At 41.7% G+C, this 26,707-nt stretch overlaps 1 protein-coding gene across 15 annotated transcripts in view; it reads right to left on the reverse strand.

The window, feature by feature from the left end:
• The window catches only part of BCAS3 (BCAS3 microtubule associated cell migration factor), a 413,259-nt gene that overhangs the window by 354,222 nt on the left and 32,330 nt on the right, over nucleotides 1–26,707 (reverse strand). For all 15 annotated transcript variants that reach the window (XM_064166577.1, XM_064166584.1, XM_064166578.1 and 12 more), the window contains exons 8-9: nucleotides 11,339–11,446; nucleotides 6,107–6,183 (exon numbers count right to left, since the gene is read on the reverse strand). In XM_064166577.1, coding sequence (XP_064022647.1) covers nucleotides 6,107–6,183; nucleotides 11,339–11,446 — 185 coding nt within the window. The remainder of the gene's footprint in view (nucleotides 1–6,106; nucleotides 6,184–11,338; nucleotides 11,447–26,707) is intronic.

Consider the following 26,707-nt stretch of genomic DNA (forward strand, 5'->3'; position numbering starts at 1 on the left):
ACCAATCGCTGCTTTCTCCCCAGACACAATCTCTTCTGTTGTATTTACACTTCCCTGCAATCCAGCAAAACACTCTGTAAGCAGGGAAGAAATTTGTTCCCACAAATCAATCATGTTGCCTAAAGGCCTCTTCCAAAAGTATTTCACCATCATCCTGCAGTAGTGATACATTCATTTTCATACTCAGGGGAAAACCACTCTTAAAAATAACACTGAAAAAGTAAAAGCAGGAACAAACCAGCACTGCTCAGGGAAGGCAGTTACAAATCACAGGGAGGAGTGGGTGTTCATACCTGTGTAGCTAAAATGTGTGTATGAAACCTGCTTTTACACAATTCACAGAACATACTTGGCTTCTCTCCACTGATCAAGAAAACACTGTGAATCAGGAGCTCGTTTCCCACCTGCCTGAAGGGCTTTCAATCTAAACTGAGGAGACTCCCTATGTGGACAGAGGAATCCTATCAATCATTACCCCGTGTGGGATGTCCAGGATAGGTGCCACTCACTGATCACAGCTGAGAAGGCAAATGGACGTTCTTCCAGAAGTTCTGCTTGTGACTCTTGAGGCATTAAACCTTTTCAGAAGACATCCAGGTTTTTTACTTCAAAGCAAAGAGATCAAACTGCTCCCTGTGTGCTGATCAGGGCAAAAAGGAATTCTACCAGAGCTTACCACCAAAAAGCCAAGATGTTTTCCAGATCAGATCTGGGACAAACTGAACCCACTCTGATATATCTTGCATGTGAATGTCACTGAAAATAGGAATACCACATCCACATTGCAGATCAGAGTGTCAAACACTGTTTGGCTTGGGTTTTTTTCCCTTGATTTATTTAGAGAGCTGAAGGTGGGGTGCATTTAACAGATCCTGAATAATTTTTGGCTCGTGGTCCAGAGAGTCTTTTGAGACTTTTTATACAATAAAGTACTCTGACTAAAATCTGGAAAATTACCTCTTAAGGTTCGAGCTGTGCAGCATCAACAGAAATGTGGTGCCAGCTAATGGCTGCAATAACTGTCTCCATCCCTGGAGAATAATGGATGGAGAATATATCAATACGAGGAGTGGAAGGGCCAGAGAAACTGAGCAGGCACTCGTTATCGGACACAAAGATGATGCCACATGCATGATGCTATCTGTGATAATCTTTACTCAGGGCCCAGGGGTGGGGAAGGATTTTCTTTACAGAGAAGAAAGTATCCATCAGGCCATATTCATAATCATCAATGTTCCACTAAGTAAGCATTTCTGGAGAAGGGTTGAAGGAGCACTGATGTAATAGAAATCAATGAAATTCAGCTTTTCTGCATCTACTGTTTAGAGCAATGCAGGGGGGAGGGAGGAAAAAAGGCTGGTCCATCACTTTTGGTTTTGCTCCTTCAGTATTCAGAAAAAGGCTCTGAAGGAAATCTTAACTATAACAAAACTCTTCACTATTTAAAAACCTGCCATAAATCCACACCTTGACGTGTAAAACTGCCACAGAAAACATATTCTTATTATAAGCATCAGATGAATTATTTCACTGTTTTCTTAGTTTGGCCACATGAGCACTTAAATCAGGATGCAAAATCACTGCCTGGCTTCATCTCGCTCTTGAGCCAAATCCTTTCTTAATAACATGGAGCTGGCTCTGAGCATTGTGTGAGAGTCATTGCCACAAGCTCTTTGCAGACTGATGCTGTGACTTTCCTTAGCAGGCCTTCAAAACTAAGAATCATAGTATCATTTTGGTTGGAAAAGCCCTCTAAGATCATCCTGTCCAATCCTCAACTTAACACCAGTCACAACCATTAAATCGTGTCCCCCAAGTGCCACAGCCACAAGTTTCTTGAACATCTCCATGCATGGGGACTCTGCCACCTCCCTAGGCAGACTGTTTCAATCCCTGACTACTCTTGCAGCAAAGAAATTGTTCCTAACCTCCAACCTAAACCTCCCCTTGTGCAAAATTCAGGCCATTTCTTCTCATTCTATCACCTGACACTAGGAAGAAGAGACCAACCCCTACCTCACTCCAACCTCCTTCAGGGAGTTGTAGAGATCAGTGAGGTCTCCTCTCAGCCTTCTCTTCTCCAGACTGAACACCCCCAGCTCCCTCAGCTGCTCCTTCCCAGCCCTGTTCTCCAGACCCTTCCCCAGCTTTGTTGCCCTTCTCTGGCCCTGCTCAAGCCCCTCAGCATCACACAGGGTAGATCACAGTATATCCTGGTGCATTTTCTTCAATAGCTACACTAGGTTTTCCCTTCAGGTTTAAGCACCTGTCTTAAATTCAGACACCAAGGCTGGAGCACCTGTACACCAAGATTTTGTTACAAGAGGCACAAATAAAATCTGCTGGCATTCTGCCATTCAAGTCACATCAGCACATTCCCATCTGATCACAAGCAGAGGGGGAAAAAAAAGAGAAAACACAACAAACCAAACCAACAGATTAGTACTATGTCAAATTTGTTCAAGAAAGATCAGGGAATGCAGTTAAGCATTCCAACAGCAGCATGAACCTGACCATGTTCTACATCCTGAATATTTTATGGTATATTTATTACAGGGATACATTCAACCACAGAAAGAAAAACAGAAAGACAAATACTGCTCATGTGCAACCCAGCTGCATTAGCATTTCTGAGGAACACTGAACTTCAGAATTCCTCACACTGGCTTTAATTGTGCACTCTGTATTTAGTCTCTATGTATAAATAATCAAGCAAATGGCCAAGTGCTTCTGCCTGCCTTTTCAGCTGTCTCAGTGAGGTTCTGGGGCACCCATGCCACTCAGTTGATACAGATGGAAGATGTGATTTCCACATCACCACCACCAAATCTGCTTGAAAAAAAGACTTTTTCCTTTATACACAGCAACAAAAATATCTTCACAGAGTTAGTGATCCTCAGTTAATATTTTTTGACCTTTCATGCCATTGCTTCTGTCCAAGAGCAGTTAGATAACTCAGCTGTGAATCTCCAGGATGAAAACTCCTCTAGACAGCCAGTGACATCCATATTGCCACTGTCCAGCTGAAGACAGGTCCAGATGGGACACCTGCAGAGCTGGGAACCAACAAGGCCTAGAAGACCTTGTGCTGAGCTTCCATTTCAGGGATTTCTACTTTTCCAATTTAAACTGGCACTGCCCTTTTCTAAATTCAAACACAAAAATAGCACAGCAAGAGTCCAGAGCTGGCCAGTTGGCTGGCTACCAAAAATCTTTGCAGCTAACTAGGTAGCTCATTTCCATCACATTTCAGACACGTCAGAGTAACTTAAGCCTTTAAAGATATACTCTTCAGTTGGCGAGATTTCAGCACATATGAAGTCTGAAAGCCTAAACAAAAGCTTTGCTGCAGCCTCAACATGCTAGAGCATAACACCCTCTTGATAGTATAAGCCATTAAGTGAAACAATTAAGCTTCAGAATCCTCAGGACAACTATTCACCAGCACAGGTCCAAGAAACACATTCATATAGAGAAAAAAACAAATCTTTGTGCCCAGTCACAGCCACCACTGCCCACAGGCAAGCTGGGGAGGTGACAGGGAGGGGACTGTGGTGCTGGGTCTTGCAGCTTTCCAGAATGCCTGGGACAAAACAAGGAGAGGTCTTTAACTGAGCTTTGGAAGCCCAGAATCAGAACAAAGTTTGAGAATGCCTTTGAGTTTCTCTGGAGAAACAGACTGTGAATAGGAGCTTGGATTTTCAAATTAACTGGTAAACATCTTCAAAAAGCTTTCTTTTATCCTCTTTAAGTTCCATGGCTGCTCCACAACAACACAATGCTAATCAGAATTTGTCTTTAGGAACAGGATACTGCAAATACACTGCACTGTTAAATTACAGTTTGTTTTTTTTTTTTAAGAGAAGGGAAAAAGAAACAAACAAGACCCCTGCAGACAGAAAAGCACAGGCAATTGCCAAAACACACACTTAATGGATTGATTTATACTTTTTTCCTCTTTTGATCTAAAACAAAATAAGGCTTGGACCCTAATTCTCTTCTGTGAAATCAAAAGGAGCAAGGAATAGAACACAAACGAGTCCTTTTTCACTTGGCCGTCTTCACTGAACCCAGATTCCCAGCATCTTAAATCCATGTATAGGAGGAAACTGACACCTATTGGCAACTTGAATATTACTGCATGAAGCTGCTTTACTTCAAACTATCAGAAGCAGCAGCTTTTCCTGAACAGATTTTTCTTCACAATACAAAGATATCAAGAAATCATTTAGAACTTTTTCCCCTCATGACAAAAACACATCCAGAAAATTTCAGACTCCCCAACAACAAAACCCTGACTCTTCCAAATAAACAATGATCTCACAGTAATCTTCAGACTTGAAGAGGCCATTCTAATTGCCAGACAGAAGCCCAAGTCATTAACTACTTGACAACAACTTTTTTCCTGGTCAGTACTTTCTTGGTGTTTAGTATTACAACAGGCACAGGCTTGGAAGCAGGTAAATGGCTTCCTAATCCTACTCACACCCTGTGACAGAGCAGAGCACAAGCAGTAGAAAGCATTCTCTTTTTCCTACTAATATATCAGTTACTGTGGGACAGATGCTGAGGCAGCAAAGGGACATTTAATTGGAGGAACAGCTTTTAGAGAGCATCTCACCCATGACAATCCACTGCCTCCTACTGAAAGGACTACAGAAGGACAAGGGAAGCCTGAGTAAACAGTTCCCTGAACTGTAGAATTAGTTTGGTTGGGAAAGACCTCTAAGATCACTGAGTCCAGCCTTCAACCCAACCCCACCATGACCACTAAACCATGTCCCACAGTACCATGGCCACAGGTTTCTTGAACACCTCCAGGCATGGGTACTCTGTCACCTCCCTGGGCAGCCTGTTCCAACCCCTGACCACTTTTGCAGCAAAGAATTTTTTTCCTAATAGCCAACCTAACCTTTCCCCACCCCCAGCACAATTTTTCAGGCTATTGCCTCTTACTCTATCACCTGATACTAGGGAGAAGAGACCAAGCTCTGCCTCACTCTAACATTCTTTCAGGGAGTTGCAGAATGCAAAGTTGTCACCCCCTCAGCCTCCTCTTCCTCAGACTGAAGAATCTAAGTTTCCTCAGCTGTTCCTCATGATCCTCCACCAGCTTTGTTGCCCTTCTCTGGACCTGCTCCAGCCCCTCAATGTCATTTCTTGGAGGGAGCCAAAAGTGAACTTAGTATTTGAGGTGCATCCTTACCTGTGCTTAGCACAGGGGCACAATCACTGTCATATCCCAGTCATGCTCAAGGTGAGAAAGGACCTGCAGGTAAATACCTGCCTATAGCTCATCTACTACAACACTTTACTAAGCTGCTTAAGCTTTGTGGCCTTCTAAAGTAAAGATATATACTAAAAAAAACCCAAACCAAACTAACCAATGTACTTCAACTTAAGAGATAACAAAAAATGAAAAGCAGCCAGATCACTCTTAATGTGATTTCAAGCTGCTGCTGCTGTACACAATCTGAAACTCCAAAACCTGAAGCTTTTGCATGCTTTTGTGCAATATGAACCTAAGAATTTTGAAGCTGGATGCCAGTGAAAGTGCTCTTCGCAGCAGAGAAAAGTTAGTTACAGCAATAATAAATATGCAAAGGAGACAAAGATTCACAGAGTAGCATTTGGGGTTTCTTTGAAGCAAGAGATTTCCTGAATCAGAGAATGGTTTAGGTTGGAAGGGACCTTAAACATCATCTAGTTCCATCCTCCCACCATAGGCAGCAACCTGTGCCAGTGTCTCACCACCCTCACTGGAAAGAGCTTCTTCCTAACATCTAGCTTACATCTCCCCTCTGCCAGTTTAAACCCATTACCCCGTGTCCTGTCATTACAAGACCTTGTAACTAGTCTCTCCCTAGTAGCCTTCCTGTAGCCCCCTTCAGATACTGGAAAGCTACTACAAGGTGTCCTCGAAGCCTTCTCTTCTCCAGGCTGAAGAGTCCTAAATGAAGCTCCAAATGAAGTTCCAAATGAAGTCATGGAGATCTGCTTTGAGGATTTGGAAATAAAAGTAGAAAACAACACCAAAAGAAATCTGTTCCACACCACTGCTCCCCACCAAAGCAATCAGACTGAGGCCAATTCTCATCATACGTACTTGTGACGAAGAATTTTTTGGTGAAGGTGCAGCTGTCAAAGGCGGCAATTTTCTCCTGCAGGACTACAACAAGGATCCTGAAAAGACAGAAATGGAATGTGTGCTTTCAACATTAAATGCATTGGTTTAAAGATTCAATATCTAAATGTAATTATTTCCAAAGCATCGATATAAAATCTCCAGTGATAAAGAGGCAGGTTACCGACACGTGGCAGTTAGGGAGGATTTTCTCTCATCCCAACCACATAACCTTCACTCCAGGAAGTACACAGATCTGATACAGAATAACACAGCATATTTATGATACACCTCCTGCAGTAAAAGCTCCATTAAAAACAAAGAATGGAATTGTCAGGATCCTGAATTACTTAGAGGGACTCAAGTAACAATCAAATCACCAATGGGGAGTGCAGAAGCTACAATGGAAATAATTCCACTGCCCATCTCACTGCTAATTTATTAAACCATCTTATTTCCTAAAAGCAGTGCTTTCTTCAGCACAGCAAGATGAACAACACTCAAAGACAGCTAAGCAAAGCAGAATTAGTGTCAAGCAGCAAAATCACAGATAGGTATCTAAGTACTGACTGCTGCCTGTACACACTGCTTTTGTGAAATACCTCTTCAGTAGAATACTGCCTCCAGTTCTGGAGTTTGCAGCATGGGAAGGACACAGAGCTGGTGGAGTAAGCCCAGAGGAGGCCACAAAGATGATGCAAGGGCTGGAGCACCTCTGCTATATTAGGACAGGATGAGGGAGCTAGAGGTGTTCAGACTTTGGGGCAACCTTAGAGCTGCCTTCCAATAGCTAAAGGGATCCTACAGAAAGGCTGCAGAGGAACTTTTCCTGAGGTGTCTAGAGATGGGACAAGGAGGAATGGTTTGAAGCTGAGGCAGAGCAGGGTTAGACTGGAGCTGAGGAGGAAGTTCTTTAGTGTGAGGGTGGTGAGACTCTGGAATAGGCTGCCCAGGGAGGCTGTGATTGCCTCCTTCCTGGAGGTGTTCAAGACCAGATTGGGTGAGATCTTGAGCAGCAGAGTCTAACTGAAAGGTATCTCTTCCCATGGAAGGGATGTTGGAACAGATGAGCTCTGAGGTCCCTTCCAACCTAGGGCACTCTGTGACTCTATGCTTACTTGAAACAAAGAACAAAATCCACATGATAACTATACAGGAAGCACAATGCTATTTGAAAAAAGAGATTCCAAAGATGCAAACTGGGAAAGTGAAGCATCCTGAAAGCTTTATAACCAGGATACATTTTCTCCTATATTTATGACCTCCCAAAACTAAATTCTTAAACTCTTGAAATGAAAGAACCACTTGGGAAGCCAAAAAAATACATCATTAATGTAGGATCTGATTATGGTCTCATTAGGAAGAATATGAGACAATACTTCTGGTAATTAGTTAACAACATGGAGCATTATTAAATGCTGTTCTAATTGTTTTAATTATCAAGATGTGATGTGGCTAAAAATCACAACCTCTGAGCGACTAAAATGCACAGCTAACGATTTATCTGAAAATTCTGACTGTGTTTTACAGTGCAGAAGAATCCTCATTAAGAAGCTGCTGAATCACATCAGTCTCAACACATAACCCTGGGTGAAGTGTGATGCTTATCTCCCGGCAGTGTGAAAAGCAACCATTAACTCCTCTTTTTTGTCCCCCCTATTTTAAACTGTTTAGCCACAAGAGCACCTCCTTACCCCATGAGAACTCAATACCTGAAAGGCTCAGTGAAGAACTCAGTTAAAATCCAGTTGTACCCCTTGCCCACATGCTTGCTGATGCCTTCAGATATATAAGTTTTGAGTCACAATTTCCACCTAGAAGACTGCACTAATGCTCCCCCAGCAGGCACAATTTATCTATGTGTCTGTTAATTGATTTTGCTATTATTTTTTTACCAACACATTTGCCAAGTAAAAGAGATTGCATCTGTAGCTCCCAAGATGACTCCTGAAGTCTGTTCAAGAGGCCAGTGTAATCTGAGCCACTTTCTGTTTGGCTGATAGAGAAGCTGATTAAAGTAATAAGCACTGTTCTGTATCTCCAGTTCTTGCAGGACTCTTTGGTTTGTAAGATCTCATCCTGGGACTTGGTTATTGTTTATTGGCCTGCCCCTAGAAACAAGAGTTACATATTCCTGGAAGGTAGAAATTAAGGGACGTTTTCAGACAAAAATCATTCATGCTCACACAATTCAGTGCTAGAACCGGAAGCACAGGGACACTTCCAGAGAGAGCAGCCTATGTGCCAAAAGTAAAGGGCAGAACCCATAACTAAACAAGAGGGGTTCAGATGTGTTAAGTCATGTAAGGAATTAATGGAAGATTTCTACATTAACTGGAGCAGGTTGCCCAGGGAGGTGGTGGAGGCCCCATCCCTGAAGACATTCAAGGTCAGGCATGATGGGGCTGTGAGAAACCTGATCTAGCTGGGGATGTCCCTGATGAATGTAGAGGAGTTGGTCTAGAGCAGCTTCAAAGGTCCATTCCAGCACAGTGCATTCTATGATTTTAGGATTATTTGCTTGCAGCTCTCTCATTGTCAAAAAGATGCTTCCCTACGACCTTCTGGTTTACAAATCTCAGTTTTTACAAGTTAGAAACTCTGCATATAGAAGTTTGGGACAATCAGTGGATCTAGTTAAATGACATATCCAGTTAAGTAACTTATCTAGTTAAGTGATGTATCTTACAATTGCTTAAACTGCAGGAGAGAAAACCAAAAGGAAATGTCAATTCTAACTTCCTTTTAGGCTTTGTGGGAGAAGTTAAGCAATGAATAATGGACAGGCTCTGAATGTGTGAGCAGTGCAATGTCTGTGCAGAAAGCCTGTCTGTATTGGAGTGCAATAGTTCCTTATCCTGCAGATCTCTGGTCTCTGCTCTTTGAAGATGTGCTGTCTTTCTGCATAAATGAGCCCTACCAGATGGATGGTTCTAGAGGATAAATACATAAATAATAAACACTTTTCCATTCTTCTGCAACTCCAATTTTACTCCACATCCAAACTTTGGGCTCCATTAGAGTACAGCATGCACCATTAGCACTGCACTTGGCCACAGTTAATGCATTTTCAATCTGAACCAGCAAAGCTTTGCTTGGGTAGCAACAGAATCTGATGCATACCAGAAAAGCTGCTACCTTGGATACAGCCACACTGCTTTGAAGCAGCTTTCCCATTTCTACCAGTTAGGAAAAGAAACATTAGCACCTGGAAAGACTTTTTACTTGGGAGAAACTCTGAATGATGATTTGCCTTTTGACTGTTTTTACAATTGGATTTTTCTTCTGCTAGGAGGCCACACTGGAAGGATTTACTGTCATCACACTGGACACAAGGGAACCTTAAATTTTTCAAGGGACAGTTGCACAGATAAGTACTGAACTTTTTCTGACAGCTCTTAAAGGAACAGTGACCTATTCATGGCATGCAACTTATCAACTCAACCACTTCAGTGAAACTGGCTTTTGACATAACAACCATATCCACAACCAGCACACTGATGGGGACAACAAAAACTACCATCCCCATCCCTTACTTCTTTCAACATTCACACCACCAAAACAACCTTCTTCTTATTAGATTGCTTGTGGTATTAAAGGTGTTTTGTTACATAGTACTACCTTTCTCTGAAACTTCTATTTGACCTTCCCTCTGGAGCTCCTCCTTGTTCAGGCTGGAGAAGACTCCAGGGAGATCTAACAGCAGCCCTCCAGTACCTGAAAGGGGCTAAAGAAGGCTGCAGAGGGACTGTTTGCAAAGGCCTGCAGGGACAGGATGAGAGCAATGGCTTGAAACTAGAGCAAAGCACATTGAGATTGGATGTTAGGAACAAGTTCTGCACCATAAGGATGATGGAACACTGAAACAGGTTGCCCAGGGAGACAGTTGCGGCCCCATTCTTGGAAATATTCAAGGTCAGGCTTGACAGGGCTCTGGGCAGCCTGATCTAGTGGAGGATGTCCTTGCTGAATGCAGGGGACTTGGACTGGTTGAGTTTGGAGGTCCCTTCTATGGTTCTATGACTGAATGTAGCCTTTAACATGTAGATTTAGATGGTACAATGATAGACAAATATCTCTTTAACCAAACAGTTGTGGCTGCTAGGGTTGGAGAGTTTTTGTGCCCTTTATGGTTATCTCCAGCACAGCTGATGTCCCTTAGTTGCAGGAATCCAGTTTGTGGTCATATTCTTTTGTGGTCTTCACATATGCTACCTACTGCCCTACAAACCAGGCAGATAAAACCTAGCCTGATAATTTGTTTTTGATGATTTGTATTATTATGTGACCTTCCTACTGAAGGACTGTCAGTTGTGGCAAACAAATCTGCACTGCTGAAGAAATGCGGTGATTTCTTCACTCAGGGCCCTGCCACTAACAGAGGAATCATGATGCACACCTTCCATAAGGCACCTAAAGACACACAGTGACTAATAACTAATAGCTGGGTGGAAGGAAGCATTCGAGCAAGCAGCACAATGATGGACTTTGGCCAAAGTCACTGCATCAAGTTCTCTCATCAGGAGTGCCAAAGGATCTTCAAGATTCTCATGGAGGGATCTTGGGTTTTGCCTTCTGTCTTAGAAAGATGTGATACACTAGACAGGTGTTCAGTGCTGTGTGTCTTGGAGTTAATTCAGGAAAATATGAACTCCTGATGCTGTGCAAACAACAGATTCTGCTCTCTTTGAACCCTGTGGAACCCTGCAGTGCTCAGCCTCCTAAGCTGCTTTCTCTCAGAAATAACATCTCAGGTGATGTTATCCCAACTACTATTTGACTCACAGGAGAATTATTTCTTGTAAGGCACTCTGCACACTAGGTATTTTTCAGGTGTGCAGGAAGGCAATATATGGCAGAACAATGGAACACAAAGAAGAGAGACTCTTTAGTGCCTTACGCTCTTTAAACTCTCCATGATCCCATTTCTCCATCTGTAGGTGGATGATAGAGGATGCCAACAATGCACCCACATCACAACTGGAAAAAGCTTAAATGATTTCAGATGCAAAATGCTTTGAGCTTTTTTAAATGAAAGCCACTGGAGAAGAATATTGGCATAATCAAACTGAAATACTGCTGGAGAAATAGAGAACCAAAGCTATGCTGAGAGGAAAGTCAAAATAACAAAGTCAGGGAGTGCAGACACCAGAAATTGTATTAATCACTGACATTTTGCATGCTCTGGGGTAGAAAGAATGTAAACCTCCTTACCTTTTATTGCAATGCAGATCATAAATAGGAGTTTTAAACTGTATGGACTTGACCATCTCTCCTGTTCTCAAAGAATAAAGGTCCACACAGCAGTAAGGTGGGCTCGTGCTAAAATGAAGAAGAGTAAGACTTGAATGAAAAGAGAAGCTTTTTGTGCAATTATTTCAAACTATTTCAGCCTCTCTTTATTATTTAGCATGTTAAATGAAAAGGAAAACCCCAGCAATCTGAGCAGAATGCTGGAGAACAAAGGGTCAGTATAAGCCTTCTGCATTAAGGGAAGGTATGATTAAAACTGAATTATGATCTCCTCAGTGGGCAAAAACCTGTATTGTGCAACTGCTTACCAACCTCTTAGTTTCCTTTGTCACAAGTAAGACTTTGGAACAGCAGAGCTGACCAGCAGAACACAAGCCATTTGATAGGCATGAAGTTTTAAGAGCACATGCTTGTTATTTGAAAACCATTCTGCCAAGGGAAGTGCTTCCTTGGCTCCATGCAACAGCTGAACCATGACTGGCTTTGCTAGAGACACGCTGCACAGAATTCACATCACATCTCTGATGGACTTTTGTTTGAACTAGAGAGATCCTTCCAACTGCTCTGTGTCACTGTTATCATTTCCATATAAATAAAAGCTCCAAGGGCATTTCTTAATAAAAAGGCTTGCTTTCTTTTCAGAGGGAGAAAGTGCTGAGTGCTCTGATAGGGCTGAGGAAGGTAGAGGTGGAAACCATTTTACAAGCTGAGGAGAAGCTTTGATGTGGCAGTTCTTTTCTGCAACACCTTCTTTCCCCTCCAAGAACGCATTAAAACGTTGGCTACTTCTAGGTTAACGAATATGAAGGAGCACAAATTGCCAGCTGTACAAACATCTCCTAAGGACTGGTAAAAGAGGGAGTTTCCCCCTGCCCATATCTGCTTTATTTTACGGAGTTTAACACAATTCCTGACACAACACTCACTTGCCTTTTGGATCTGCTCAGACTGCTCAAGAATTTTCTGGAGAAATGGACTTGCCAACTGTTTACCTCAAGCTAATAAAATGGTGCACACAATAACACACAGCAGAGAAACAATATATGCACAGGAAGACAACTGCCAGAGAAACAATGGGGGTGGTAAAAAAAAATTCAGTCTTGACATTTTGCCTGCTGAAATTCTTCCCAAAATATACATTTTTCTAGGCACATATTTAGGCTAATAACTAGAAGGTGCTATTTATTACTTTTAAGCACTTCAAAGGCTTTTCAGAAACACTTTTAAAGCAGTGAAACTCAAGTCTACTTTCCATTAGAAGCTCTTTGCTGCTAGAAAATGCAGGAATCTACAGCAAGGGCTGTGGACAAACTGGTTTTTTTTTTGCTTTAAGTACATCTGTTACCTAGGAGAAACTACTGTTGTGATAACAATACACAGAGTCTTCTTTCCAAACAGGAATCCCAGAAGTTTATACAGCTAAAATGATATCAGCATCATTAATAAAGCCTGTGTTGAACAGCTCCATTTTGATTTGACTGATTACAGCTAACTACATGACTACAACTCCACAGTATGTTCCTTCTAACAAGCATTGTTCCAACAGAGTTATGAGCAACAACCCTGTCTCTTGAATAATTGTTGTTCTGTCACATCCTTCTTTTGGCTGATCACGAATCCTCATCACTGTGCTGACAGCATGAGGGGGAATGGATTTAAGCTGGAAGAGAGGAGGATGAGACTGGAGATTAGGAAGAAATTATTTACAGTGAGGGTGGGGAGACACTAGCACAGGTTGCTCAGAGAGGCTGTCAATGCGCCCTCCCTGGAGGAGTTAAAGGACAGGTTGGATGAAGTCTTGAGTGACTTGGGCTGGTGGGTGGTGTCCCTGCCCATGGCAGGAGCGTTGGAGCTGGATGATCTTGAACACCCCTTCCAACCCAAACCATTCTGTGAATCTATGATCATACTTCAGTGTATCAGTCCTGATTCTATAGAGAGAAATGATTAAGTTAGGAATGTGAAAACACTTGGGGTTTTGTGGTCAGGTAATAACATGAAGCGTGTCACAAATAGAACTCTTGCAAATTACTCCCAGAGATTATTGACAAATTCCTATTCAGTGTCCTGATTGTTTAAAGAGCTGCTTAATGCAGAGATATCAACAAGGTAATGGACACAGATTCAGCAATGACTTCAAAATGCTGGCATTAATAGATACCCAAATACACTCAAGCTCTTCTGTTTGACTCTTGCAGTGCAGGGATAGAGCAAAAATAACAGATGCCTCGTACAGCTGGCACTTGCCTACATCTGTGCTCATGCATCACAACACAACTACCACCTCTTCACAGCTTTGCTATGAGTCACACAGTTTATAAAAGTTGTGTGAAATGTTTGCACACAGAGACAAATACACCATGCAAAACACCCACTTTTTATACAGCCAAAAGGAGAAGACTGATGGAACCAGCATGAGGCCAAAGTTTTCTGTGCCTAGAAAGTCCTTACTCAGCCCGCTCACAGGTGTTTACTTGCCTCCCTGTTGCCACATGAAGAGCAACATCCCAACTCAAAGAGAATTGACAACAATTAGAGAATGGTCTCAGAAGGCCAGAAAGAAAAACAAAACAAGTTTGATAGGCATAAAACTGGTGGTGGGGATTGTCCAGTACCCTGTTCTAGATCTAGCTGTAGCCTCTCTCTGATGCTTCACAGAAGGGCAAGAGAAGCAAAACCAAAACACAGTGCACACTACAGAGTTAACTAATTGTATATTAGAAAAATTCCTTCCTGAACCTTTACACTGGAAAGTTGAAGCATGAGATTTGATTATGATCTTTGTAGTAATATTATTGGCATCTTGAGACCACAAAGGCAATTCTGTTCTCGTGGCCCTGAAGAAGGTTTGCTCAGATTAACAGATTTCAGTACTCAGAGGATCATCTTCTCTTTCCAGGCCATGCACACAACATCCCAGAAGCTCAAAGAAATTTTTTTTCACCAAGCAACCTAATCTTGTCTTAAAAGGCTTCAAGCAACAATGAGTTCTCTATTTTTATGGTAAGTTGTTCCAACATTTAGATCATTTTTATGCAATTACTTATTCCTGCATGACAGAATTTGTACACATTCTGCTTTTCCAGCTTTTATGTCTGTTCCCAACACAAACTCGCTGAATTATCCTTTGCATCAGTCAGTAACCATGCAAAGCAATGCAGTTGCTAACTAATCTGCAATAAAGTGGAAAAGACTTTAAGTTGCATGATTTATTTTCAAGCCCTCTGAAGGAGGCACATGAGAATGAAAACCAAAAAGCAGCAACAAAATAGTGCCAAAGATTCCATTATTTATTCCTTAAACATCACTTCAGGAAAAACCTTTCCTTTTGACTTTTACTGTCTAGAATCCTACAACTCTCTGGCTCTCTGCATCCCAACTTTTCACAATAAGAGCTTGAAAACTCAACTCTGTAAGTAATTTTCTTACTTTAGCTGATGGTACTTAACAAATTCAATCAAAAGCAGGAAAAGCAGAGTAAGATTTCTGAGAAAGTGACACTTCCCCAAAATGTGAGTGCAGCAGTGAGACACAAAGCAGCACAGACATTTTTAAGTGTACCACAAATTGCAATGAGCATGGAAGCACTTATTGCTAAATAAGAAAAACCTGTACCAATCTCAGACACATGTTGCTAAGTCTAATCCCTTAAATACAAGAGAGGAAATTATTTGATACAGCACTGAAGTATTTGTGTTAAACACCAAGAGATACAAACTTCACACTTCTACCTTCCTCAAATATTTTGATCAAGTCTATCAGTCTAGTAAAACAAATTCATCTTATCCTTTTACCTCACCATCTCCACAGGCATTTAATAGAAATATTTTCACAGTCATCAACTCTGCAGGAAACATTTGGTTACTACAAGTCTCAGCCTGAACATCCAAAAGAGATATACCAAAAGAAAACCACACTGCTTGCTCCTGTGTGGAAAGAATAATAGATGGGATTTGTGTGACTGTGTCAAAAAGACCACTAGACAAAAAGTGGTGCAGCCATCTGTGCGTGCAATGTGCAGGTTCTGAATAAAAGAAATGGATAAAAGGAGAACTAACACAGCATTACAGCAGGTAGGCAGAACAAAGCCACAAAGGACTGGGAGCAGAGGTACCACTCCTTTCAAAGTCCTCCAGTGGAAGTTCATGAAAGAGATGAAAACATCTGAAGTGTTGCTCCCTACATCTCCCCAATGCTAGCGCTTACAAATGCCATTCAGCACTTCCCCCTCTACTCTTCTGACTCCAAGGTCAGCAGTATTTTGTTTCTGTAATTTATAAGCAAGGCATTTCTCCATCCTGCAGAGTGTAACTCTTAAAATGACTGAAGACTGGCTCAGCAAGGATTGGTTTTGGTCTCTGTGCATAACTCAGGCCGTTGTCTGAGAGAACTTGAGGCTTAACAGTGCTCTGTCTCTCCTGAAGGTTGTAAACCACTGCCCGTATCTTGTCTATCTGCCTCTCAGGTGACATAAATCTCTCTCTTAAGGTGGATGAAAATAAACTACCTTTTACTGCAAGGTGTGGTACTGTGTGAACCTTTCCTGCTCACAGGCAAATTTGTATTGCCATGATTTGCTGCCCAGGTCTGAATTAATTCTATCAATTACAGAAGACAAATGTGTTAAGAAACCACATTATGTCATCTCTGCTTCAGCCAAAGTTATGTCCATTTTGTCTTAGCAAAAACGGTTTTGCTAAACTTCATTAGAAGTATTTAATGAAGCTAAACTTCATTAAAAGGCAAAGCTTATAATTAAATACATTACACTGCCATATGATTACAAGCTTTGCTATACTGTTCAAATAATACTTAATGGTAAGAGCACATTAAAATAAGCTTATTGTAAAGCAAGTAAATTCTTTGCCTTATTCTTCATGTCTATTCTCATGCTACCATTTGGAAGTGGTTCTGAAATGCTCTCCTTGGCCTTGTACACATTGTTCTTCTGAGGAGCAATCACTTATGTTTTTAGAATCTACCAACTTCTGATCAATTCAGCTAAAAAGCTATGGTAAGAGATAGGCACCTTTAGGAAAACATTTACAACAGTCTACCTTAGGAAGAGATTTAAGAACTTCTAACAAAAAGATAATTTCATGCCAGAGGATTGCTGTGCTGATTATGCCTATACTCTCTGTACTACAGAATGGTAGGGATTAGAAGGGACCTTTGGAGGTCGAGTCCACACCCCCCCTCAGTATGGCTCACTAGAGCAGGTAATGAATTGACTTACTTATAATTCACTGATTTGGAGGACTAAAAATAAATTGTTCTCTGTCAACTCATCTTTCAGTCTCTGTTCCATTTCAGATGCTTACAAGCCTCAGTTTCTTCTGTCAGATCCCGATTTTCTGTTGGCTTCTAAGACAGCTTCTTCCCCACTGTTCTATCCTTATTTATCGGTTCACCAGCTGGTATTTGCTGCTGAGAGTGTTAAGATACACAGACTCCTGTGAAGCTCTTCTAATTACCATCCCATGAATCAGTTGTCAAGTGCTGCTTGTAAGTGGCAAGGCCAGCACTCCCCTCCAGGAGATCAAGTGCATCCACTTATCATAACAATAGCACATAATGGACATACTACACACATGCCCCACAAACAGCATTTATCACAGTGCCAGGAACATATGAGACACTTCACAAAAACACACAGCATGGAAAGCCCTTATTTGAAAGGTTTGTTATCCAAAAAGCACGAGAGGAAGAGCATAGCTGAGAGGGTGGGGGGCAAAAAAGAAGCCAGTGCTGTATTACTAATGCAGCAAGATGTTGGAATGCAGTGTTTAATATTGACTCATGTCAGACAGGACATCCTAATTTTAGTAGACAACACAGAAGTCTCACAGTCTGTGGAAAAGAGTTGCCAGCACATCCTGAAAATTTAGATAGGAGAACTTCAGACACATTTTAAATGCTCACAGCAAAGTATTATGGACCAAATCTGCGATTATGTTGAATTGTTTAGTTCCAGATGTTGTTATTTCTTTTTAAAAGGTGTCCAAAAAAGCTCTCAGATACAAATAATACATAGAAAGTTTTCCCTCAAAAACAGTTTAAGATGACCCAGCTTGTTGACAAGTATGAAAAGATCACAAACAAGAACAGAAGGGAAAAAAAACCTATTATCAGTAAATTCTTCTGGAAATTAGTAACACTTTCTGTAAGGAAAAAAAACCTGCATTTGCTTCCTCTACTAGCATAAAACACTGCATCTGTTTCTTTAAAGAGAGAGCAGAATAGCCAAAAATTATCACCAATGAGATTAGTCTCCAAAACGAAACAGCACATACCAGATTTTAAACTGCTCTGAGTTCAGCCTAGAACTGCACCCAGCTACACTTACTGATGCTGTTAACAGATAAACAGAGAGAGGTAGAGCTGCATGGGGGAAGAATGTGAAAATATAAATTTTCTTGACAGCCCTGGAACAGATGTTTTGAACTGATGGAGGTCACAGATTTTTTTTCAGTTCTGAGTACTTTTGACATCTATTATGTCCATTTTTGCTCAAGTAAACTAACAGCTCCTTTGCTTCCTCCTTGTAGTTGAGATGTTAGGAAGGAAGACTGTGTTGTATATCCACAACTGGAAAATTTAAGGCTGTTTTAACCACGTACTGGTATTTTAATAACAGATACTACAAGAACATAAGCATCAGCTCAAAGAATAAAACATAAAATGCCGTAAGGGGAGACCTTAATAATGGCCTTCCAGTACCTGAAAGGAGCCTATAAGAAAGCCAGGAAGGGATTTTTACAAGGGCTTGTAGTGATAGGACAGGGGGGCATGGATCAAAACTTGAGGAGGGGAGTTTGAGACTGGAGATTAGGAAGAAATTCTTGACAGTGAGGGTGGGGAGACACTGGAACATGTTGCACAAGGGGGCTGTGGATGCCTCCTCCTTGGAGGTGCTCCAGGCTAAGCTGGATGAGGCTTGAGCAACCTGGGCTAGTAGGAGGCATCCCTGCCTATGGGACTTGATGAATTTTAAAGTCTCTTCCAACCCAAACCACTCTATGAATCTATAAAAGGGAAGGAAAATCCTTAAAACCACTAAAATAATTAGCAACTTCCAAATGACTCCAGCTCTGGCAGCAGGTGGCTCTTCCCACGTTCCGCGGTACCAGCGGTACGCGACACATCCCTGCTATTGTATTTTCAGCACACAACAACATTGCCCATTCTCCTCCTCCGAAAAGACTTTCTAGATTGGGTGGGTTTGTTTTGGTTTTTCCATTTCAAAACAGGGAAAGCTAAACAAAGCCATACAAGGTCCCCCACCCCAGCTTTCTGTACTGGAGCATGTTGTATCACATCGCTCCGCTCTGCGGCATGTGGCACGTCTGTCGCTGAAGTGTAAAATATAGCACAAGCTGGCTGCTCAGCTGTGCCACGCTTTTGCAGGGAGACTGGAGTGTGACACACTTTCCACTTGACTGAGACATACCACATGTTACAAAACATAGCTGTCCCATCACATTTCCAGTTAGTTAATACAGGACGATTAGCGGCGTCTCAGGAGATTTGTTTCTCTGCAAGGCTTACTTGACCATAGCTATCACTGAGGCAAAGTACAGCTGGAGCTCCACTTTTCAGAGCAGAAGCTTTCTATATGTTGTTTAGGGGTTTTCTTCCTGCTATATTCTGGACTAAATTTTGGGTTTCTATGTAAGCAAACAGTCATAGAATGGTTTATGTTGGAAGAGACCTCAAAGATCATCCAGTTCCACTCCCCAGACATAGGCAGGGACATTTCCCACTAGAACAGGTCACTCAAGTCCTCATCCAACCTGGTCCTGAACACCTCCAGGGGGGCTGTGGATCACAGAATCACAGAATGTGATTCTGACCAACGTTCTGTGATCCACAATCTCCCTGAGCAAGCTGTGGCAGTGTCTCTCTACTCTCACTGTAAAGAACTTCTTCCTAACATCTAGTCTAAATCTCCCCTCTGCCAGTTTAAACCCATTACTCCTCATACTGTCATTACAAAACCTTGCAAATAGTCCCTCCCCAGCCTTCGTGTAGAGCATCTTCAGACAGTGGAAGGCAATTACAAGGTCTCCTCGAAGCCTCCTCTTCTCCAGGCTGAAAAGCCCCAACTCTCATAGCCTGTCCTCACAGGAGAGCTGCTCCAGCCCTATGAGTCCTTTGACATGAAAAGTTAGAGACTTGAACTGGCTGTTCTTAACCAGTCTATAGATATGTGCTTAGCTGGAAAAATGTCTTTAAATCTTGGAGAGCAGGAGTAAAGTTTAACTTCTTTGTAGAATACAATTGAGAGGTGGTGGAGTCACCATCCCTGGAGGTGTTTAAAAGCAGTCTGGATGAGGCACTGAGTGCCATGTTTTAATTAACTGGAAGGTGTTAGGTTGGACTCAAGGATCTTGAAGGTCTTTTCCAACCTGGTTAATTCAGTGATTCTGTGATTTCTCTTCTACCCCTATCAACAGCATTTCAGCTGACCAATCATACAGTCTGGTAGATGTATTTCCTCCATAAATACAGAATGAAAGTAGTTAAGGAGTTGCCTTGTTGTCAAATGAAACAGAATTGACACAGATAGAAATGCATATCATTTCTAGTACAATAAATGCCACATTGATCTTCAAGATCGTAACAGACCAAAATAATAAAAGTAGGGGTTTTTTGCAGCCACATGTGACAGCTTAACAGAAAAAATAGCAGATTTCTGGCAGTACCACACTCAGAGCAAATTGATGCTGAAACACCTCACCTCTAGCCAAATTTTAGCCAACACATGTAGAACCCAAACAGCGCATTTTGTGGAGCCACTCACAGCGACTGCCAGCCCTAGGTTTTACCAACTGCCAACACTTAAAAACCTCCAAATTGGTATCAGAGTTTATTTAATTAATTCTGAAGCACTTTTTAATTACTTTCTGATACATCACTGATCAGAAAGACAGCACAATTGAGACAGCAGCTGCTTATTAAAACATATGCACATAAATTGTATCTATTTGAGGCATTATTGGTTATGTTTAACAAAGAATTCTGTCAAAAGCTAAAGACACGAAAGAACTCATTCTTCTGAAGTGCACTACAAAGCTTCTTCCAAAATACAGAGAGGTCTTAGCTCAGCTATCTTGGAGTGTCAAGTTCCTCTGCAATCTGGTCCCAGGAGGCTGCAGCTTGGGTGTGGATGAATATTCAATAATCAATACTCAAAAGCTGCCTTCGCTTTACAACTGTTAACATGGTGAAAGTATTATGAAGGACCAAATATTTCATCTTGTTGATTCTTGTAACAGATTTCCTTAGATTTCAGGTTTATTCTTTCTTTGCTCTGCTTCGCCTTGTGATTCATGGCTCTGACAGGCCTACTGCCATCTTCTCATCTCACATGTAATCACCACCACCAAAGGCCAAATGAAGTAAGCAGCTCCACGCCCACCCGCCCTGCCAGCCCAACCCCCACACAAAAGCACTGTTTTGGATTCAACATTAAACAGAAAACCTTGTACCAACCTGTTTGAGCTAAAATAGCTTTGCCATTGGTGTCATTAGCAACAGAAGGAGAAACTCAGGGGATTGTGCAGCACTTCATCACCTCTCTATTAAACAGCCTCTGCCTCAAATTGCATGACAGCCATCATTACAAGACATCTTTCAGTCGCTTATAAAGCTACTAAACCCTAATTGTTTATATGCTAGTGTATGGCTCAAATTACCATTTTTGAGGAGCCTGAAAACAATCCCATTTCAAAGAAAGCATTAGAGGGTTTTAGAGTGCATATGACTGAAGTTGGGCAGAGAGAAGCTTAGATCTCACAGTTAAAGCACTCAAAAAGCACTGTGAACAACAAAGCCTCGGTGACGTTCTGCTCACATCAGGTAGGCCAAAATCTTCCTAAGTGCCCATTAATTATATGTTCTCACATCTTACTTGATTTGCTTCATGATTTGCCATGGCAGCCCATGTTCTACAGATGTGCAGGATTTTCACTGCAACTGAACTCATTGCAAGCTGGTTTGAACTTGGGAAAGAGCACCTGAAAATAAAGACTCAGACCAAGGAGCCCTGTTGACAGCAAAATCGAGGCAGCTCCCAGATGAATTGTTTAAGGTGAAAAAAACTGTTAGCTCAGCACAGAATCACAGAATGTTGGAGGTTGGAAAGGATCTCCGAAGATCACCCAGTCCAACGCCCCTGCCAGGACAGGATCACCTAAGACAACACAAGGGGGAACTTCTTTACCGTAAGGGTCCCAGAGCACTGGCACAGGCTGCCCAGAGAGGTTGTGGAGTCTCCTTCTCTGGAGACTTTCAAGGCCTGTCTGGATGTGTTCCTCTGTGACCTGAGCTAGATTGTATGGTCCCTGCTTTGGCAGGGGGGTTGGACTTGATCTCTTCGGGTCTCTTCCAGCCCCTGACATCCTGTGAGCCTGTGACAGGTCACACAGGAACACATCCAGATAGGTTTTGAATATCTCCAAAGAGAGAGACTCCGCAGCCTGCTCCAGGGTGCTGTCACCCACATACTGAAAAAGTCTTTTCCTTAAGTTTACTTAGCCTTTCTCTCAGTGAAGCCACTGATACAGCCACCCCCTCCACTGGACCACTTTTCCTAAAATTTGGAGGAGTTTCCTAGGTAAATGTGGCTGATGTGTCCAGGAGAAATTGGAACAGGTAAGGCACACAGGAACACTGCACTCACGCCACAGAAAGAGACACCTACACTGCAGATACTGAAAGAGAAGAAATGGTCCTTCAAATTGTGCAGGAAACATGGATTAGAACTTTCAAGGTTATGCTCTTAAGGCCTCATCTGTAAAATAAGGTAATTAAACTGCACAAACACTTCATTAATAATTTCAACCACAAATGATTTTAAAAACAACTTGGTGAGCAAACACCCCAAAATGGGGTAAAGTCTGTCCTCAGGTGTTATTGCCTATGTATTCCCTAGGCAGAATCATCATAGAATGGTCTAGGTTGGAAGGGACCTCAAGAATCATCCAGCTCCAACGCCCAGCCAAAGGCAGGGACATCTCCCGCTAGAGCAGGTTGCTCAAGGCCTCATCCAACCTGGTCTTAAACACCTCCAGGGAAGAAGCAGCTGCAACCTCCCTGGGCAACCCGTTCCAGTGTCTCACCACCCTCACTGTAAAGAACCTCCTCCTAACATCTAGTCTACATCTCTCCTCTTCTAGTTTAAACCCACAAGTAAAGATATCAAGGATTAAGCAAGATATTTACATATACTTTTCAAGAGCATGCATTACCTTTTGTTTCTTTCTTCACCAAAAGCCTTTTACACCTCTATTTTAAATTACTGGAGAAACATTTCCTCCATTGATAGGTGCTAGGTTGGACTGAATGATCTTGGAGGTCTCTTCCAACCTGGTTGATTCTATGATTACCTATCTGAAATTATTTGTAAATCTAACATTTTAAAGCTACCAAAATATATTCATTCTGCCTCAAAACCAGACCAGAACTGATGAATAACTCTATCAGATTTTTTTTTTAATGGATTCTACTTATTGTGTTGTCACTGTCATTTTTTCCATACTTCAGAGATTTAAAAGCATCTAATCCATACATAAATGCTGGAGCTCAGCAAACTCCCTTGACCTTTCCTCTCTACATTTGATATTACTGAAGGAAAGAAAGAAAAAGGACAAAAGGAGGACTTCGCATGTGAAGCTCAAATACCATCAAGTTGTAGCAAATTACTCAAGTGGCAGCAATTGTGTGACAATACAGATATGAGGGCTGTAAGTTATTGCAGTTTGCAATTAGCTGCTCAAAGCATGAGCATGAGGTGACAGCTGTTATTTAGGAGGAAAAAAAACCACCATTAAATAGCATCAATATCCAATCATGGTAGGATCCTCAGAGAGAGAGAACAATTTAAATCATCCTAAACCTTCTCTTTTGTGATGTAGTTGAAACCCATAACAGAGCAACAACCCTAAAACATGTAAGAAAAGAAACTATAATCCTCAACTGTTCTCTGTCACACTGATTTGTAACAGTTATTTCGAAGGCAGACAAAAACACACAGATGCAAACAATTACTCTCTTTTTGTAGGCAACAAGTGAGGTGGGTGGCAACTGAGAAATTTTGAAAAATCCTGTCACAATATTCCTTTTTTTCCCCCCCTTCCCTTCCTTAAGTAACCCTCATCACACAACAAACGCTCGCCACATCAGAGACTTTCCAGGGCCTGAAGGGCCACTTTGATTCCAGACCGCTGCAGGCATTAGCGGGGACGTAATTAGGGTAAAAAGTTCAACCACAGTTCCATGTCTAGAGTGCTGCCAGAAATAAATTTCCTCTCATTCACTGGTTTCTACTGTACCCTCCCTGAGAAACATATTGAAAACACATTTATCTTTGTAGAGTTTGTTCCTCTTCTAATTAACTTTATAGCGTTTACAGTATTTAATAATTTAAAGTGGAATTTAAAGTGGCCCTGGAACCAGCAGCTTTGCCTATAATGGTGCTGTGCATTATCTTTTCCCTGTAGTGCTTCTTTTGACAAGTTACTCCAGGAAGGTTATGTGCTCCAGCTGGTTTTATCTGCCTGTGCATTTAGCAAAGGGCTACTTCCTTCCCTCCATCTCCTCCCCGTATCATTACGCACACGGGAGGTTGGAAGAGCAGTAAAACGAAAACTATTCCTCAGCTCAGAAAGCTGCTCTCCCAAACCTCCAAGCTATCCCAAGGATCGCTCAAGAAAAGGTTTCACCTTTTTACAGCTTCATAAATCAAAGCTTTAGAAGGTCAAAACTAGCCATGGTTCTCACCAACTGGTCAAAGCTTGACCCCAAGCACTCATTTTCTGCCTTCCAGTTTTGATCCAAGATTAGCAGTTTATTATAGTTCAAAGGTGGTTTCTTACTACAGTTTGGTGCCTCAGAAGAGGACCAGATCTTTCCTACCCTCAGTTTTTACCTCACTCTATTTAAGCTGCATCTCCCAGGGTTTGATCTGTGAGCAAACTCACAGAAGTACCAGGAAACATCAGAGGATCACAGGATGTCAGAAGCTGGAAGGGACCCAAAGAGATCATCGAGTGCAATCCCCAGCGCTACCTCAACCTTGCAAAAATAGCTGAAGTACATTAATACAATTATAGAAACAAGCTACACACACCCCAAAAAAAAAAATAAACTTTGGGATCTGAAGAGCTCTTTTTCAGCTGAAGAATGCTGCTATCTTTAGAATATCACAATCAAATCCAACATCACTAAAAGGAATTTAAACTACTTCATGCAGGGGTTGCCTCCCTCAGGATCTTAAAAGCTACCACCGCACAACCTGTTAAGACCAAACTGATTTTTTCTACAATAAACAGAGAGGATAATGTTTTTCATCTGCTAGAAGAGAAGGAAATCTTCACAGGGCAGTTGATAGGCCAGCAGACACTCGGCACTTAATGATGCTTTACAGTTTTTCAACAGTACAAAAGCCCCGGGGGACTCCATCTCTCAAAGGTAACAGAACCGTGACAGATTTTCCCAATTTTACAGCTTTTGCTCTACTTTTCAGAATAAAACCAATCAAATTAAGTCTGCTCTCTAGAAATTTTAATTTGCACATCCTTAGGAGGCTTCCAAAATATCAGACTGGGGAGGAAAGAAAAAAAAAAAAAAGAGGCCAAATTTTGCATAGTTTTCAGTAAAAGACCACAATTATTTAACGAGCTCCACAAAATCTATTTCATGGTGCCAAATAGAACTAAAAAAAAAAAACATAGCCATCTGTCCAACTTTTATTTATGTGTGATTCAAAAAAATCACAGGCTGTATTTGATCTTGAGTGGATCTACCCTTCACACACTCACTGCATGATTCAGTCTCTGGCATCGCTGGGTGAGTCCATGGCACAATCACTGCGCCTGCAAAGGAATTCCAGCAAAAATATTCTGGGGAGACTTAACTCTGAGCAGTGTGAGAACTGTGAACAAGAACTTCATTCATCATGGCTAATTTCCTTCTCTTGGGTGATCTTTCCAGAAAGCTTTGCTATTTGTCTCTGACAAATCATTTCACAGCTAAGCTAATTTTAAACTTTAAAAGCCACAGACACTTCGAACCGGACACTGGATTTTGGCATTAACCAGTTCTTTGTCAGATAAGGAACAAGCTCCTGTGATTGTAAAACTATTAATGTGATAAAGCATTAACACTTTGCTTCTATTCTTACTCATGGAAAGCTGCTTTCTACCACCTAAACTTTCACACTCCCACACAAACACCCTCCTGAGCTGAACCTGTGTTAAGGTTAGTAGATTTCAATCCAGAGTAGCCACATTACACATTTGCTTCCTGAAAATCTGCTGCCAATTGATTTGCTTTGGAAACTGATCAGCAATGGAAAAAAAACCATCTTTGCTAGCCAAAGTTATACATTTTGTTTTCTCCAGCTACTCCTCCTCCTTTAACTTGCCCTTATTTCCTTTCTCCTCCCATGATTACAAAAGATTACCTCTTGCTTCTCATGCCCTCAAATGCCCTCCATCCAATTCCTCAAGCCTCCCATGATCATCCATCTCTTGACATCATTAAATTAATACATCTTCCTGAAATTATATGCTAGAAGCCTAGCACTCACCACGGGCTGGCTGCAGAGGCTGCTGATTGTGGTCCTTCACTCTCCATAATGTAGGAGGTTGGAAAGTCCACCAGTCTCGAACTCTTACTTTTTAATCTTCTATAAGTGATCTTCCAATTAGCTGCAATCATCCTGATTATCATATTTCATATAATCTGTATCTGTTTGGACAGAGGCCAAGTGCACCGAAGTGCCAACTACTTTTTGTAAGGAAGGCTTGAAGATCTGGGTTACATTTCACAGAATCACAGAAACATCCAGGTTGGCAGAGCCCCTCAGGATCACTAAGTCCAACCTAGAACCCTACTCCACCAATATTCATCTTAAACCATATCCCTAAGCATCACATCCAAATCACCCTTAAACACCCCCAGGGTGGGTGACTCCACCACCTCCCTGGGCAGCTCATTCCAGTCCCTGACCACTCTCTCCGTGAATTTTTTTTTTCCCTTATGTCCAATCTAAACCTCCCCAGCCTCAGCTTGAGGCCATTCCCCCTTGTTCTGTCTCCAATTACCTGTGAGAAGAGCCCAGCAACAGCCTCTCCACAATGTCCCTTCAGGTAGTTGTAGACAGCAATGAGATCTAAATGAGAGCTCTAAAAGACAGCTGCAACATCTTCCTCCTAATCTCCTGCTGAATCATTCATTAAGATAAAATATTGCTATCCAAAAACATATCTGTTGGGACAAATCATTTAAAGCACATCCTTTATTTTGCTCTGCTCAAAGAGGGAT

Source organism: Pogoniulus pusillus, chromosome 27 (assembly GCF_015220805.1).
Source record: "Pogoniulus pusillus isolate bPogPus1 chromosome 27, bPogPus1.pri, whole genome shotgun sequence".
Lineage (NCBI taxonomy): Eukaryota > Metazoa > Chordata > Aves > Piciformes > Lybiidae > Pogoniulus > Pogoniulus pusillus.